The sequence below is a fragment of the Sinohyriopsis cumingii genome, chromosome 18 (assembly GCF_028554795.1).
Source record: "Sinohyriopsis cumingii isolate HCF-2022 chromosome 18, ASM2855479v2, whole genome shotgun sequence".
Taxonomy (NCBI): domain Eukaryota; kingdom Metazoa; phylum Mollusca; class Bivalvia; order Unionida; family Unionidae; genus Sinohyriopsis; species Sinohyriopsis cumingii.
In genome coordinates, this window is record NC_142978.1 from 21,837,505 (window position 1) to 21,853,517 (window position 16,013).

The 16,013-nt window shown below is 36.0% G+C and overlaps 1 protein-coding gene across 3 annotated transcripts in view; it reads right to left on the reverse strand.

The window, feature by feature from the left end:
• Window positions 1–11,117: 11,117 nt before the first annotated feature.
• LOC149776203 (serine/threonine-protein kinase 16-like) overlaps window positions 11,118–16,013 on the reverse strand; it is a 42,831-nt gene continuing 37,935 nt past the window's right edge. For all 3 annotated transcript variants that reach the window (XM_089942535.1, XM_089942536.1, XM_089942537.1), the window contains exons 7-8: window positions 14,921–15,045; window positions 11,118–12,398 (exon numbers count right to left, since the gene is read on the reverse strand). In XM_089942535.1, coding sequence (XP_089798661.1) covers window positions 12,266–12,398; window positions 14,921–15,045 — 258 coding nt within the window. In that variant the 3' untranslated portion in view covers window positions 11,118–12,265. The remainder of the gene's footprint in view (window positions 12,399–14,920; window positions 15,046–16,013) is intronic.

The following is a 16,013-nucleotide window of genomic DNA, read 5'->3' on the forward strand; positions in this document are numbered from 1 at the left end:
TGAATGAGGCGCATTCTTTTCCGTACCCACGTTGACAGACAGCAAGAGGGACATTCTCCGCTAAGTTTGATTGGATCGGTTCACAACAATACCCAATCAGAATTGAGAAAGTGGGTATGATTACAATGCAGGCCGAATTGTAACTTTCATAACTCGAAAACGAAGTTAGTTTCGCCTGGGAAGATTGCTGAGCAATAGGGTTACTTTGAGAGAGCCACTCGTAAAACTTAACAAAGGTAGATTCTAAAGCAAGAGATAGTTGCGAAAGGTCAGTAAGTTATTTGTTCGATTTTTGCAGAATATTACGGCATCCTAATTGTAATTATTTGTATTATGTATACTTAATTACTAGGATCATTTAGTATGTATAATTACCATTTGTAGTGTTCATTTACATGCGTATTTGAGAAATGGGCTTAAGCCTACGTAGAGAATTATTAGATGCGAGGCGGAATTATTTATATTGTTAGCTTGTGGCAAGAATTAATTTTGTAATTCGCTATTAGGTTACTTCGTAGTAAACCAGTGCATACATTAATACGTCATGTTAGAATTTACACATGCTTGAATTGTGAATTCGGAAAATGGTTTAAGTATGTAAGATTAGTTACCATGGACGTATGAATATATCAGAGCATGGATATTTGAATATTTGTGTCATTGTATGAGTGTAAGGTAAAGAAATGCGTCTGATTATTTTGGTGTTGTTTAGCATAACAGGATTAGGAATATGTACTGATGTGATAGAATCTATTGATACATGTATAAGAAGTAATTGATACCGTGTTGTAGAATGGCATTTGTTTTACCATTCAAGAACGTATGGGTATCTCGATGTGATTGAATGTGTGACCGAAGAAATTTAATAGCCGTTATCTGATGCTGTGTGTAGTGTGAGATGAGAGGGCTAAGGAAAAATATTGTACCGTCATAGTGTTTTCACAGGAAGCATTTTTGGGGACACAGAACTTCGGGTTCGATTGAGCCCCGAGTCTTCGAGAGATAGAGACAGATGTGAGACTACCTGAAACAGTCGCAGTCGACGGAAGTCTAGTCGTTGGAGAGAAGGTGGAGGAGGAGGAAAGTAGTCCGGAGGAGGAAGTGGAGGAGGAGAAAGAGTATAGAGCAGTCGAGGAGGAGAAGGATTATGGAGAAAGTCGGGGAGGAAGAGAAGAAATTGGGAGAAATAGGAGAGAGAAGAATACCACAGATGAATAGAATACAAGGACAGGTTGAAAGCGATCTCACACTGCTAATCAAGTGATGCATAGGCTTTTAAAGGGTCAAGCAGAAGAAGTGTAATTGGGAATTTGAATCATCTGATTATTGTTATTAAATTGTTATTCACTGAACTTCAACCTTTTGTTTATTTAACCATCTAACCGTCAGCATTGCTGAATGGGGGCTCGGAGCTTTACATCTATCTTTTTGTAATTTAACTTCCAACCAAAACAAGCCTGGGTGGGACTTCTATAATAGTTTAAATAAAATAATGGGAGCACCCCATCCCAACTATAACAACCCTCACAGTCATAATGACCTTTGACAGGACAGCATGCATGAAACCTATGTTGCCATTTGTTAAATGCATAAGTTTATAAATGCGAACATTTAACCAAAGCCAGTAAAATGTGAAACGTAGATCACAGTGACCTTTGTTATATGGGTGTGGTATTAAAAGATGCATACAATCTAGTTAAGGCACATGCAACCTATGACCCAGACTGTATCTGGCCCTCGACCTAGATTCATACACTCTAGTTCAGGCACGTGCATCCTATGACCCAGACTGTATCTGGCCCTCGACTTAAATTATTCAAGTTACATTTAAATAATATGTGAAAATATCGCAGTCTGATGTGCTGCCAAGGACAAAGTCACACATATCTGATCAAGTTTCATGATCCATGCATGAACTGTAAAAATGTGAAATGTAACGAGCCAGTGAATCATGAAAGATGAGTATATTTGATTATTTTAAAGACAAGGCACATCCCACCAAGTTTCATGATAGCAGGTACACATATATACAGGGTACTAAAAATCTGCCTATTCATGTGCGTGTGTGTGTGTGTGTGCGCTCGTGATTTTGATTTTTAATGTAGCTTTAACAAATTTCAGTCATATTGCTACGATGCCTAGCACTTGGGCATCATGCCGCAGACATATGTCATTATGTCCCACCCAGTCACATTATCCTGACACCAGGCCGACCAGTCCTAACACTAACCTATTCATGCTAACCATTCAAAAGTTCAGATATTTGTCATTTGACCAATTAATGCCATGATTTCTTCAGTAAGGCTCTTAACAAGAGAAAGAAATTAAATATGCGACCAATGAATGGAAACACATACAGAGCATTTGAAAAAAACTTGGTTCAACTTGCAATATTAAAACAGGGCCCAAAATCTGATCAAATTTTGATTAAGATGGTTGAAAATCAAACCTAAGCTTTGTCTTTTTAATTTCAAGCCTATCCCAATTCGGTTTAAGTCAACCAGGTCCACTAATATTTATTAAACTTTGTCTTTTTAATTTCAAGCCTATCCCAATTCGGTTTAAGTCAACCAGGTCCACTAATATTTATTAAGCTTTGTGTTTTTAATTTCAAGCCTATCCCAATTCGGTTTAAGTCTACCAGGTCCACTAATATTTATTAAGCTTTGTCTTTTTAATTTCAAGCCTATCCCAATTCGGTTTAAGTCAACCAGGTCCACTAATATTTATTAAGTGAAAATGGAGTTTTTATGCGATGAGAAGGAACTTCTAGTTCAGGTAAGGACTGTAACAAACAAAACTAACCTACTCAAAATTATCATGTACAGATGAATGAACATGAATAACACTAATTGCCCTGCATAAAATATGGCTGGGGGGCAGGGTGTCCTTATGCCGAGAAGTCCCAGACATGATCTCACAGGCAGAAGAGGGGGCAGGTGTTCTTAAGTTGGGATGTTGCATGCATATGTTATCTCACAGGCAGAATGGGATGTACTTATATCAGAGTGTATCAGATGTTATCCCACTGGCAGGAGGGATATGTACATGTACATACACTATAATGCTTCATATTATCTTACAAGCAGGAGTGGGTTGCATTTTTTCTGTAATGCCTCATGTTATATCAAAGACAGGAATTGTGTACGTGTGCATACATGGTGATGCTTCAGACATCATCTCACAGGTAGGAAGAGTGTGTACATGTACTTATAACATGGTGCTTCAGACATTATCTCACAGGTAGGAAGTGTACATGTACTTACAACATGGTGCTTCAGACATTATCTTACAGGTAGGAAGAGTATGTACATGTACTTACACCATTGTGCTTCAGACATTCTCTCACAGGCAGGAAGAATGTGTACATGTACTTACACCATGGTGCTTCAGGCATTCTCTCACAGGTAGGAAGTGTACATGTACTTACACCATGGTGCTTCAGACATTCTCTCACAGGCAGGCAGTGTACATGTACTACTTGCACCATGGTGCTTCAGACGTTATCTCACAGGTAAGAAGTGTACATGTACTTACAACATGGTGCTTCACACATTATCTCACAGGTAGGAAGTGTACATGTACTTACAACATGGTGCTTCAGATATTATCTCACAGGTAGGAAGTGTACATGTACTTACACCATGGTGCTTCAGACATTATCTCACAGGTAGGCACTGTACATGTACTTACATCATGGTGCTTCAGACGTTATCTCACAGGTAGGAAGTGTACATGTACTTACAACATGGTGCTTCACACATTATCTCACAGGTAGGAAGTGTACATGTACTTACAACATAGTACTTCAATATTATCTCAGAGGCAGGAAGAGGGTATACATGTACATTTATTGGGTAGCCTCAAATGTTATCTTCCAAGCAGGATAGGGTTGTATTTATACTGGGATACTTATCTCAAAGGTAGGAGGGGTGTACTATGCTGGAAAACATCAGATGATATCACACAGGCAAATGATATCTCACAGACAGGAGATGTACTTAAATTGAGATGTCTCACAGGCAGGAGATACTTACATTAGAGTTCCTCGGATATCATCTCAGTCAGGAGGGGTGCGTAAATGTACATATAATTGGATGTCTCTGATGTTGCTGCACAGGCAGGAGGGGTACTGGATTAGGATTAGGATTTTTTTAATGTAGCTTTAACAATTTTCCAGTCCTATTGCTACGATGTCTGCAGTGTGGCAGTTTATAGTGATGTCTAGCACTGGGGCATCATGCCACAGACACGTAGCATGATGTCCACCCAGTCACATTATCCTGACACTAGGTCAACCAGTCCTAACACTAACCCCTTAATGCTGAGTGCCAAGCGAGACAGCTGTTAGTACCATTTTTGTAAGTCTTTAGTAGGTCTCTGCCAGGGTTCAAACCCACGACCTCCCCCTTCCAATATGGACCATCTAACCACCAGGCCACTGGAGTGGTATGTACATGTTCATATGCTGTGATGCCTCAAATATTATCTTGCAAGCAGGATAAAGTCATATTTATACTGGGATGCCATAAGCATGAGGTTGTATACTTAAACTAGGGTGCCTAAAAAATAACATATCACAAGCAGAAGTATGTACTTACACTGAGATACCTCATGTTTTCTCACTGGCATGAGGTGTACTTCCACTGCAACACCTCCGATGTTGTCTCACAGGCAGGATAGATGAGTACTTGCACTGGGATACATCGTATGTTATCCCACAAATAGAACAGGGTTATATTTCAACTGAGATACCTCTGATGTTGTCTCACAGGCAGGATAGACGAGTAATTGCACTGGGATACATCATATGTTATCCCACAGATAGAACAGGCTTGTATTTCAACTGAGATACCTCTGATGTTGTCTCACAGGCAGGACAGACGAGTAATTGCACTGGGATACATCAGATGTTATCCCACAGATAGAACAAGGTTGTATTTGAACTGTGATACCTCAGATGTTTCCTCACAGACAGGAGGAGAGTGATGTAGCAATACTTTTTCCTCCAATTTTCAGAAACTTAAAAGACCAAAAGTGTTGCAATTGTAATAATGCAGTACATCCAATATGATGTGTTATGTATGTTTAATTTAAATTGTGTATCTGGCTCTTGTCAAAATTAAGACTGAGGATATTGTGGATACAGTTTTTACATACCTAACTTTTGTCATGAATGTAAATGAAAGTTGTTGATAGTCTGCATACCTGACTTTTGCCATAATTATAAGTGGTGAACAAGCTGTTTACCAAAATCAGAATTCAAAGGTTAGTGGAATTTTCCATGGAAATGATTGTTTTTTCAGAACACTATGTTGCAACATAGATCAAGTAAACTATGTAAAGAGACTTGGTAAACAATTATTCATTTTGGTTTCATGTTAGTTTTGGGATTCTATTACCAGAGTTTACAGTCGTGTTCAGATATAATTCGTGAAGAATTATTTGTTATTCAAATTACAAAGTGCCAATTGACTTTTTGGACTAAAAGACAACTTTGGGATTATTGAGAACTGATTCAAAAAAATTCTGGTTTGTATCACAGTGGTACATCAGGACATTCAAGACTACTGGAACTATTGCGGAAGATGCTATACTTTTGGACTTGTGATACGACATTTAGGAGTATGTGGGATTTAAGTCACAGTACTTAAGTGTCTCTTAAATTTCATCTTTGTAACTTACAAAAGCAAAATAAATTATTTATTGATTTTACTAAACTTGTTGGTTTCACTTCTTTCTGTTAATAGTTTAAGACCATAGAATGTGATATATATATATATATATATATATATATATATATATATATATATATACTCATTTTCAAGTTGAATCCAACTGCTAACATTATAGACCCTGATCTACTTTTACATATTGTACTTGCAGATAAGGGTCTATTTGGTTTGTTCTACTGCTCCTATGAAACTGCAGATGCCTGAATCTGTTGACGGATTATGCTATGGCAGCTCTGAGTCTTTGCAGTCTGCATTTGGATTGGTCTTAAAACTGAGTACATGTGTATACAGTGTCTTTGCAGTCTGCATTTGTATTGGTCTTAAAACTGAGTACATGTGTATACAGTGTCTTTGCAGTCTGCAGTTGGATTGGTCTTAAAACTGAGTACATGTGTATACAGTGTCTTTGCAGTCTGCAGTTGGATTGGCCTTAAAACTGAGTACATGTGTATACAGTGTCTTTGCAGTCTGCAGTTGGATTGGTCTTAAAACTGAGTACATGTGTATACAGTGTCTTTGCAGTCTGCAGTTGGATTGGTTTCAAAACTGAGTACATGTGTATAGTGTCTTTGCAGTCTGTAGTTGGATTGGTCTTAAAACTGAGTATATGTGTATACAGTGTCTTTGCAGTCTGCAGTTGGATTGGTTTTAAAACTGAGTACATGTGTATAGTGTCTTTGCAATCTGCAGTTGGATTGGTCTTAAAACTGAGTACATGTATATACAGTGTCTTTGCAGTCTGTAGTTGGATTGGTCTTAAAACTGAGTACACGTATATACAGTGTCTTTGCAGTCTGTAGTTGGATTGGTCTTAAAACTGAGTACACGTATATACAGTGTCTTTGCAGTCCGTAGTTAGATTGGTCTTAAAACTGAGTAAAAGTATATACAGTGTCTTTGCAGTCCGTAGTTGGATTGGTCTTAAAACTGAGTAAAAGTATATACAGTGTCTTTGCAGCCTGTAGTTTGATTGGTCTTAAAACTGAGTACATGTGTATAGTGTCTTTGCAGTCTGCAGTTGGATTGGTCTTAAAACTGAGTACATGTATATACAGTGTCTTTGCAGTCTGCAGTTGGATTGGTCTTAAAACTGAGTACATGTGTATACAGTGTCTTTGCAGTCTGCAGTTGGATTGGTTTTAAAACTGAGTACATGTATATACAGTGTCTTTGCAGTCTGTAGTTGGATTGGTCTTAAAACTGAGTACATGTATATACAGTGTCTTTGCAGTCTGAAGTTGGATTGGTCTTAAAACTGAGTACATGTATATACAGTGTCTTTGCAGTCTGTAGTTGGATTGGTCTTAAAACTGAATACATGTATATACAGTGTCTTTGCAGTCTGCAGTTGGATTGGTCTTAAAACTGAGTACATGTATATACAGTGTCTTTGCAGTCTGCAGTTGGATTGGTCGTAAAACTGAGTACATGTATGTACAGTAAGTTACATATAACATGATTTTAATGTGAAGGTCACATTAAAATTACTAAAAAGCAAACAATTCACCTTTATTGCACAATTATTCCTTACTAAAATTGGTCAACACATTATGAGGTCTGAAATATGTGTATAATAGCAAGATTACACAAACTCAATATGCAAGAGAATTATAAAAAATGCATGTGTATTGGAATTTATAAGGAATTACAGCATTAATGTACAACACTTTTCTCTGCATGTGCTGTATTCAAAGATATTACAAGCAATAGTAAATACCACAGAATTAACATAATTTGATATGGTGAAATAACACACACACACATATGTAAACATGAAAATGGTAAAAGACATGCTGACATAAACATGCACACCTGAAAATGGTGAACTCTAGTCAACAGCAAACAAAGAAGACAAAGTATTGCATCTTATATATAAACACCCACATTTGTCCTTCTGTGTCCTGGCTGCCAAACAAGAGGCCACAAGTTCAAAACCCATGGCAGAATCCCAAATGTTTGCAATACTTCCACTGAAATTTTATGTTCAAACTTTCTTTTATACTTGCTCATACCAATCTTTTTTATTTCTTTTACTTTTTTATTTCTGTCCTAGAAGCTTCTCGTGGGTCGGTGGTTCTTTCCGGGGTTTTCTGGGTTCTTCCTCCACCATTAATACTGGCCGCCATGTATAGCCTATTGTGCTGAAAAATGGCGTTAAACCCCACAACAACAACAACAACAAAAATCTGTCCTAGAATAAATTATTAACCTATTTAACTAGTATCCATGTTATTTTTTGTTCATCTTCGAAGAAACTTAAAATAAAATATCAAAAAGTGTTATGAAAATACTATTCTCATGCAGATTTTAAGGTTTGATGGCATGTTAAAAATAATCTAAATCCATTTTGCAAAATGTCATGTTAGCAGAGTTGTTCCCCTTGTCCAACCATTTTACCACACACAAATTTTTGGGAGTATGAATTATGCTAAAATGTCTTGCTAACGACAAAATAGTTCAATAGCATTTATACTCAAAGGTTTTATGTCACAGGTTAACATGTAATTAAGTGAACAGTTAGGGTACACAACCTGTCATAACTGGAATTTATTCATTTGTTGCAAAATTCTCCAAATACATCATGCATGATAAACAGAAGATCCAGGGGTCTGGCATGTTAATGGAAACACAAGTTACCATGATTGTGCACAACTGATATTTTTTTCTCACCAGTTGGAATATTTGTTCCCAAAATCAAATACTTTCTATTCACATATGATTAACTTTCTGAACATGTGCTTGTATCCAAAACTTCATGGGTTAAATATTTTGTCTAAAAATGCTAAACTGGTGATCGACTGGACATTATCTGTGAACATAACACCCTTTTGTGAAAAGGTTTTATTGACTGGAATTCTTGATGGAAACAATGCTCACATTTGAATTAACCTTGCATTGCTGGTATTTTTTGACAGCTGTATCCATTTGTTTTTGATTAACACCTCTCATTTGCATATACTGTATATACTAGTTGAGTTTACAGATGAAATTTTAATTTGTGATTTGCAGTCACATGTTATTCACATAAACTGAAATTACAATTCACAGGTTTTGTTTTCTTAGGCCATGTTTCTTTTTTCTACTTTTTGTAACTAAATTTGAAAATGTTTCAGAAGAAAAAAGATAATGGGGTATTTTTTATTAATTAAAAGCTTGAAATAAAGAATATAAATTTTAAATACCATATACCATGAAATAATACACAATATATGATGATATAAAAATGTCAAATGTTACAGGCAATAGTTTCAGCTGTTTAACTCTAGTTCCCAAAACTTACAAAACTTGCACACAAATATTTACAACTTCAAATGTGGAAACCTTTTTCAAAATAATTCTCCACCAAAACACTTATGAACTCAGACAAGTTTTTTTTAACCAGATATATGATCATAATGTTGCAAAATGAATATTATTAGGAACACAATCACTAGCAAACAAATATCTGTGATTATATAAATAAACTAATCCTTAATTACATTGCACATAGTTTATGCTTGTCAGCAACTGTACATTTTCTCTAATAATAACTCCATTAAAACCTCATTTTCAACTGTAAATGACAAATGATTCATATTAATCCCTAAGGTATATGTTGAAAATCTGTTAAAACATCTATTAAAATGTTAAGAAGTTTGTATTCTAGAGAAATTTTGTACTGGTTTTTATCATTTGTGCAAGGGGAAGAACTCTGTCATCCAAACCTGTGCTTCTCCATGGCCCATATCATGAGTAACTTCCCTTGCTTTCCTTTACTTTTGAGAGAAAGAACTAGCATTTTAAAAAGCACAAAAATACAAGAGGGGATTCCTTAAATTTAGTAGGGATTCACGCATCCTGGAGAAAACACAGTTGCAGCATCTTAAATAGCATTATTATTCCAGACACCAGGTCCATCAGTATGGACGTATATCTTGTATATCTACATCGTTGGTTCTCATCATTATTTGGCTGTGACCCAAAAACATTTTTTTTCTGAATCTCATAACCCATTTCCACAATTTGACAAGTTTTGCCACCCTCAAATATAAAATCCTGGTGACCCTTCATAACCCTCCAAAACATTCTTGCAAAACTGATTTACATCATGACCTGGAGTTGTGAACTACTCCTCTCGATCATCAGTAACTGGCTAGATGACAAAATGTTCCTAACAAATGAGGTGGTAGTAATGGGGAGATAATCCAAACAGTTCTGCTCATATGAATTCATTTAAACAGTGCTATTTATTGGTTGCTTGCTTTTCTTGGCACAGGAGGATATCGTTCAACTAGTACTGCTCATCAAGTCACTTAGAATAAAATTATACCTTTACAGCATTATTGATTATCTGAATAAACAATCATCTACACAAATTTTGTATGATGTTTAGGCAACAATTTATAACGAAAAATTCTTTTTTTGACAACTTTTCAAAATGTCATCATTTTTACAGCAACAGTTGTACATATCATGCTCGCTGCTAATAAACAAATTTGACAAAATGTACATTAAATTATTATATTTTACAGTAATAAATATTACAGTGAATTTGAACATGGACAAGATGTGTTGCATTAATGATGAGACAGGCTACAATAACAGATACTATTAGACTGTACTTGTAATGAGGATACATTTTTAACTGACATTATTTAGCCACTTATAAAATACATTTGAATTCCCTGTAATTATGTAAAAACAAATATGTTACTGGAATGTTGGAATGAAAAATATCATTACATTTACACTATAAACCATGAAGAAAAAAAGTAAAATATGATATAAACAAATCTCAACTTGGTTAAATATTCTGAAGGAAAAGAAATGGATGTTGTTGTCTTTGATTGTTGATGGATATTGATCTCTATGAATGATCAAGTCTTTTAAAATGGCTCCCAAAGTTGAAAAGAACTCTTGCTGGATGATTGCACATGCAGAATACTGTTACAACTATGAAGCCACACAGGATTTATTATTGAATAACTTCCATTAAGCACTGTGGGTATATACACTGTAACTGTTAGCTTACCCCTCTAACAATGCAGGACATTAACACAATCAGTATGCCCATTTGGTACTGTACACATTACTACGTTAATATGCCCATTTGGTGCTGTACACATTACCATGGTAATATGCCCATTTGGTACTGTACACATTACCATGTTAGTATTCCCATTTGGTACTGTATACATTATCATGTTAGTATGCCTCTTTGGTACTGTGTACATAACCATGTTAGTATGCCTATTTGATAATGTACACATTACCATATTAGTATGCCCAATTGGTACTGTACACATTAACATGTTAGTATGCCCATTCATTACTGTACACATGTATAGCCTATCGTGTGCTGAAAAATGGCGTTAAACCCCACAACAACAACAACAACAACATTACTGTACATATTACCATGTTAGTATACCCATTCATTAATGTACACATTACCATGTTAGTATTCCCATTTGGTACTGTGCGCATTACCATGTTAGTATTCCCCTTTGGCACTGTACACATTATGATGTTAGTATTCCATTTCGTACTGTACACACTACCATTAAGTACTATGGGGATTACTGTGTTAACATGCCCATTAAGCACCATGGGCATTACTGTATATCTATGCCCATTAAGTACTATGGGAATTACTGTGTTAACATGCCCATTAAGAACAATGGGCATTACTATATACCTATGGCCATTAAGTACTATGGGCATTACTGTGTTAGCATACTCACAAAGTGTTGTGGGCCATTACCACTACATGCATGCTATTCAAGTATGGTAATACACTGTTAGTATATTGATTCAGTCTTGTGGTCACTGCATTGTTTGTATGCTCATTCAGTAATGTGGGCATTATTGTGTAACTCTGCCTATCTAATACTGTGGCTATTTAACACTATAAGTATGCCCATTTAGTACTTTGGGCACTATTGTGTTAGTATGCCCATTAAGTAATGTGGGCATGATTGTGTTCATATGCCCATTAAGTGCTGTGGGCAATTAATACTATTAGTATGCCCATTCTGTATTGTGTGCACTATTGTGTTAGTATGCCCATTAAGTGCTGTGGGCACTATTGTATTAGTATGCCCATTCAGTACTGTGGGCATTTAACACTATTAGTATGCCCATTCATTACTGTGGGCAATTAATACTATTAGTATGCCCACTAAGTACTGTGGACACCATTGCGTTAGCATGCTCATTCAATACTGTAGGCATTACCAAGTTAGTATACTCATCATACAATCTGGACCATCAACATGATCGGCATGTCCATGAAGTACTGTACATATTACTGTGTTTGTATGCCCACCAAACACCATGGGCTATTAACATTATCAGCATGCCCATTTGGCACTGTGGGTAATACCATGTTAGTAATGCATGACTATCACTGTGCTCCATTAATGCTATTAACAATGTCCATTAAGTTATGTGGTCAATACCATGTTAGCATGTCCATCGAATACTGTGGGCCATTAACACTATCAGCATGTCCATTAAGCATTGTGGGCATTACACTGTTGGCATGCCCATTAGGCATTGTGGGCATTGTGAGATCTACTGAACGTTAGTTCAACTTTGGAAAGAATGTGGTCTATATATGGCCTGTTTGTGTGATTCACAACCATGCACTCTGACACAACCTCTTGCACTGAATCAGAAAACCTGAAAATAAAGAGGGAGAAAAGACATCATCTCTAAAGATTACAAAAAAAGTAGTCAAATAAAATTATGAATAATCTCCAGTTTGCAAATAATAAAAAGTTAGTTAATCAATAAACAGGAGGCCCATGTGGGCTGCATACAACTCACCTAAAATACTTTCTGTAAAACTTTGTCCATTGCATACTGAGGTCAAAAAACTTCACAATAATGAAATCTTACAGACAGATCTATAAAGTTACTGGCAGACATGGAAAGTAAGTTTTGTAGCCCTATCTCATGAAGCATTCGAGTAAAAGTGCAGGAAAAGGGTTGAAAATATTATCAGTGACATTCATCTTAAAGATTCAACCTTGACTGTTATACATGAGATGCCCTGAAACAGAAGGTTTGGTCTACCATGATTCCTTTTTTTTTATATATACCAAACAGCTTTTAAGATATACAGTAGAAACAAAAGAAACCTAAAAAACTGACAAGTGACTTTGACATTAAGAATAGAATCCCAAATGTCAAATGAAACACATCATCTAGTGACAATGTACAAGTTTATCAAGTTTCCATTTACTTGTGTTAAAAAGCTCTTAGGCTGGAAAGCAGAAGGGCAAATGTGACTGAAATACTGGCCAGTGACTTTGATCCTAAAGAATGGACAAGCAATTACACACATGACATACCTTCAAGTGATGATAAAAAGATACAACAGGTTTCATGCTTTCAGCTTGAATTACTGCATGGAAAGGAAGGCGAAGATGTAAGGGCTGTTCCATTTAAACAAACATGGTACCCAGGGAAGGCATTTTTTTTATAAATATATGCCAGGGTACTTTGATTTCAGAGAGTTCATATTAAAATGATAAGAAATTTCTAAATTGCATCTATGGGTGAGTACCCCACTTTAAATGTGCCTTCCCTGGGTTCCATGTATGTTTTAATGCAACAGCCCTAACTGAAAATTTAATATATCTGGACCAAGACAACGACCTCAAAAATATACCCTGCTTTGTGGTTATGTGACACAACTGCAAATATGTATAGTTATACCACAATTTATCCCTTAATCTCAAACAGTTCTGAAGTTATACACCAGAAAGGCAAGTACAGCATAAAAATTAAAATATTCAGCTGTGACCTTGAACTTTAATATAGAAAGACGGATGTGGTTCACAACAATCTGATAAGTTCTGTAGATCTTAATAGGTCTAAATTTACAATTTGCCCTGGTGGATATTTCTTGAATGAGCATGCTGCATTTCAGATCACTAGTAACTGTGACACCTAAACAATGAGCTGAGATACTGTTTGACATACCAATTATAAGATTTTTTTTCTTGTCATTAGCAGTGTGAGTGTGTGCTTTGGATTCTTAACATAGCTTTAAAATAATTTCAGTCATCAGCATTACCAGTATATTGCATCTGGTTTTGTGCCCATTAAAACCAAAATTTCTGGCCTAAAGAACAGAATGATAGAAGGGGCCATCCATTTAGTAAGTATGCAAAAATCTGGCAAAGCTTGACCCCTCCCACCCCTCCCTGTACTCAGGCATACTTTTTACACACACCCTTACATGCGCTTGATGCTAACACCCCCCCAAATTATATAGAATGGCGTATATTTAATTTACGCAGAAACGATCAATGATTAATATTAATGTGTTTAATAAAATAAAGTCCACCAACACTGAATCTCTGGCTGCATCAAAGAAATAAGCTCCGTAACTTTAAAAAGTCTGTTTAGTGTCCACTAAAATTCAAATGCCGACTGAACCAGTCAAACTGGTTACGTATTAGACAAAATATTATCGAGGTTTAACATACGTACATACATTATCAGCTGAACCCCCATGCGCAAGCATATGCATTTGGTTTAACCCACCCCCACCCCCTCCATGCGTATGTACTAAATGGATGGCCCCTAACTGGTAAAATAAATTAGAGGATTTTGCATGTAGATATTTTTTACACTGAAAAGATAAAATGCAATTAGTAAAAAAATGCAATGCCAGCCCTGCAAATACTATGTATACATGTCTGCAAGAAGGTCCAACATAGACCCTGATCTGCTATTGTATAATGCACTGTAAGATTAGGGTCTACATTGCTTGTTCTACTTATTAATCAGAACAAACTGCAAGTACCCAGATCTGCTGGCACATTATGTGATGGCAGGTCTGGATTTATTCAGTTTGCAGCAGGATCCAATTTATACACGAGTACATAAAAAATTAAAGAACAAATATTAAGTAAAATTTTCAGCTGATTATAAAGTACAACGATTTGTAATAGTTTAAAAAGAGAAGTATCTCTGTGCAATAAATTAAACTTCAAAATATACTTCTAATATTACGCATGCATGAGGTTTTGAAAAATTATAGCCATTGCGGTATATATATACTCACTTATGGCAGACCTACCGGCACACTGTCAGGTTAGGGTCAATGCTGTTCATAGTTTGACTCGACTTATATGTAAGCATATACAGTAATGATTCATTTCTTATTATAATAACTGTCAATAACTTACCCTGAATTTTCAGGAAATCGAACATTGCCACTGGTAACTGCCAAAGGAATGCTATCTCCCCTTTGATAAACTTGTTCAAAAGGAGATTCCTGGAAAGCCATTGCATACAGCACGCAACCTAGTGACTGCAAAAAAAGAAGAAAATTATTATTTAAAAAAACAGAAAATGTTAACATAGCCCTGTTTGTAGAACCTGCAAATTGAGTTATATATATATATATATATTATGACCTGCCTTTTGACCCCAAAATTTGACCTTCGTAGTAAATCCATAAAATTAGAATGCTTAATTACTCAAAAGTTTTTGGATCTAGTGTCTCTTAATTGTTTCATGCCACTCACTCTGCAATCATCACTGAAAGTACGTGTGTAACAAAAATAATGAACAATTAGAGGAATTGCAAAATATGTATAGTGTATAGTGAAAACATATGGGAAAGGACATTTGTTCATGCAGGACAAGATTTGTGAGTCACTTCTCTTAATTTCTTTTCTACTTAACGAACATTTAGACCACAAACATTCTCATTCTCAGCTAAAACAAACACTATCAGGATCAAAAAGGTTCTCATTTGGAATGAAAATAAGATTGTCAATTATCATCTCCTTGATTTGCTGAGGTTGTTGGGGGACAACTAAAGCACAGACTTAACTCCTTGATCTGTCAGATCATTGAGGAAAAACTGAGGCATGGAGTTCAGATTTATTTATGATGCAGTACATGATGCAGAAATCAAAAAAATAACAAGCACCATGAACTGCACATTATAAGCCCATCCCAAGTTGAACATTCTTCTGTGCTGAATATAGTAGGGCATTGCTGACTCTGGAGATCATTGGCTAATTGATCTCAAAATAGTAGGGCATTGTTGACTATGGAGATCATTGGCTAAAATTGATCTCAAAATAATAGCGCACTGTTGACTCTGGAGATCATTGGCAAATTGATCTCAAAATAGTAGGGCATTGTTGACTCTGGAGATCATTGGCAAATTGATCTCAAAATAGTAGGGCATTGTTGACTCTGGAGATCATTGGCTAATTGATCTCAAAATAGTAGGGCATTGTTGACTCTGGAGATCATTGGCTAGTT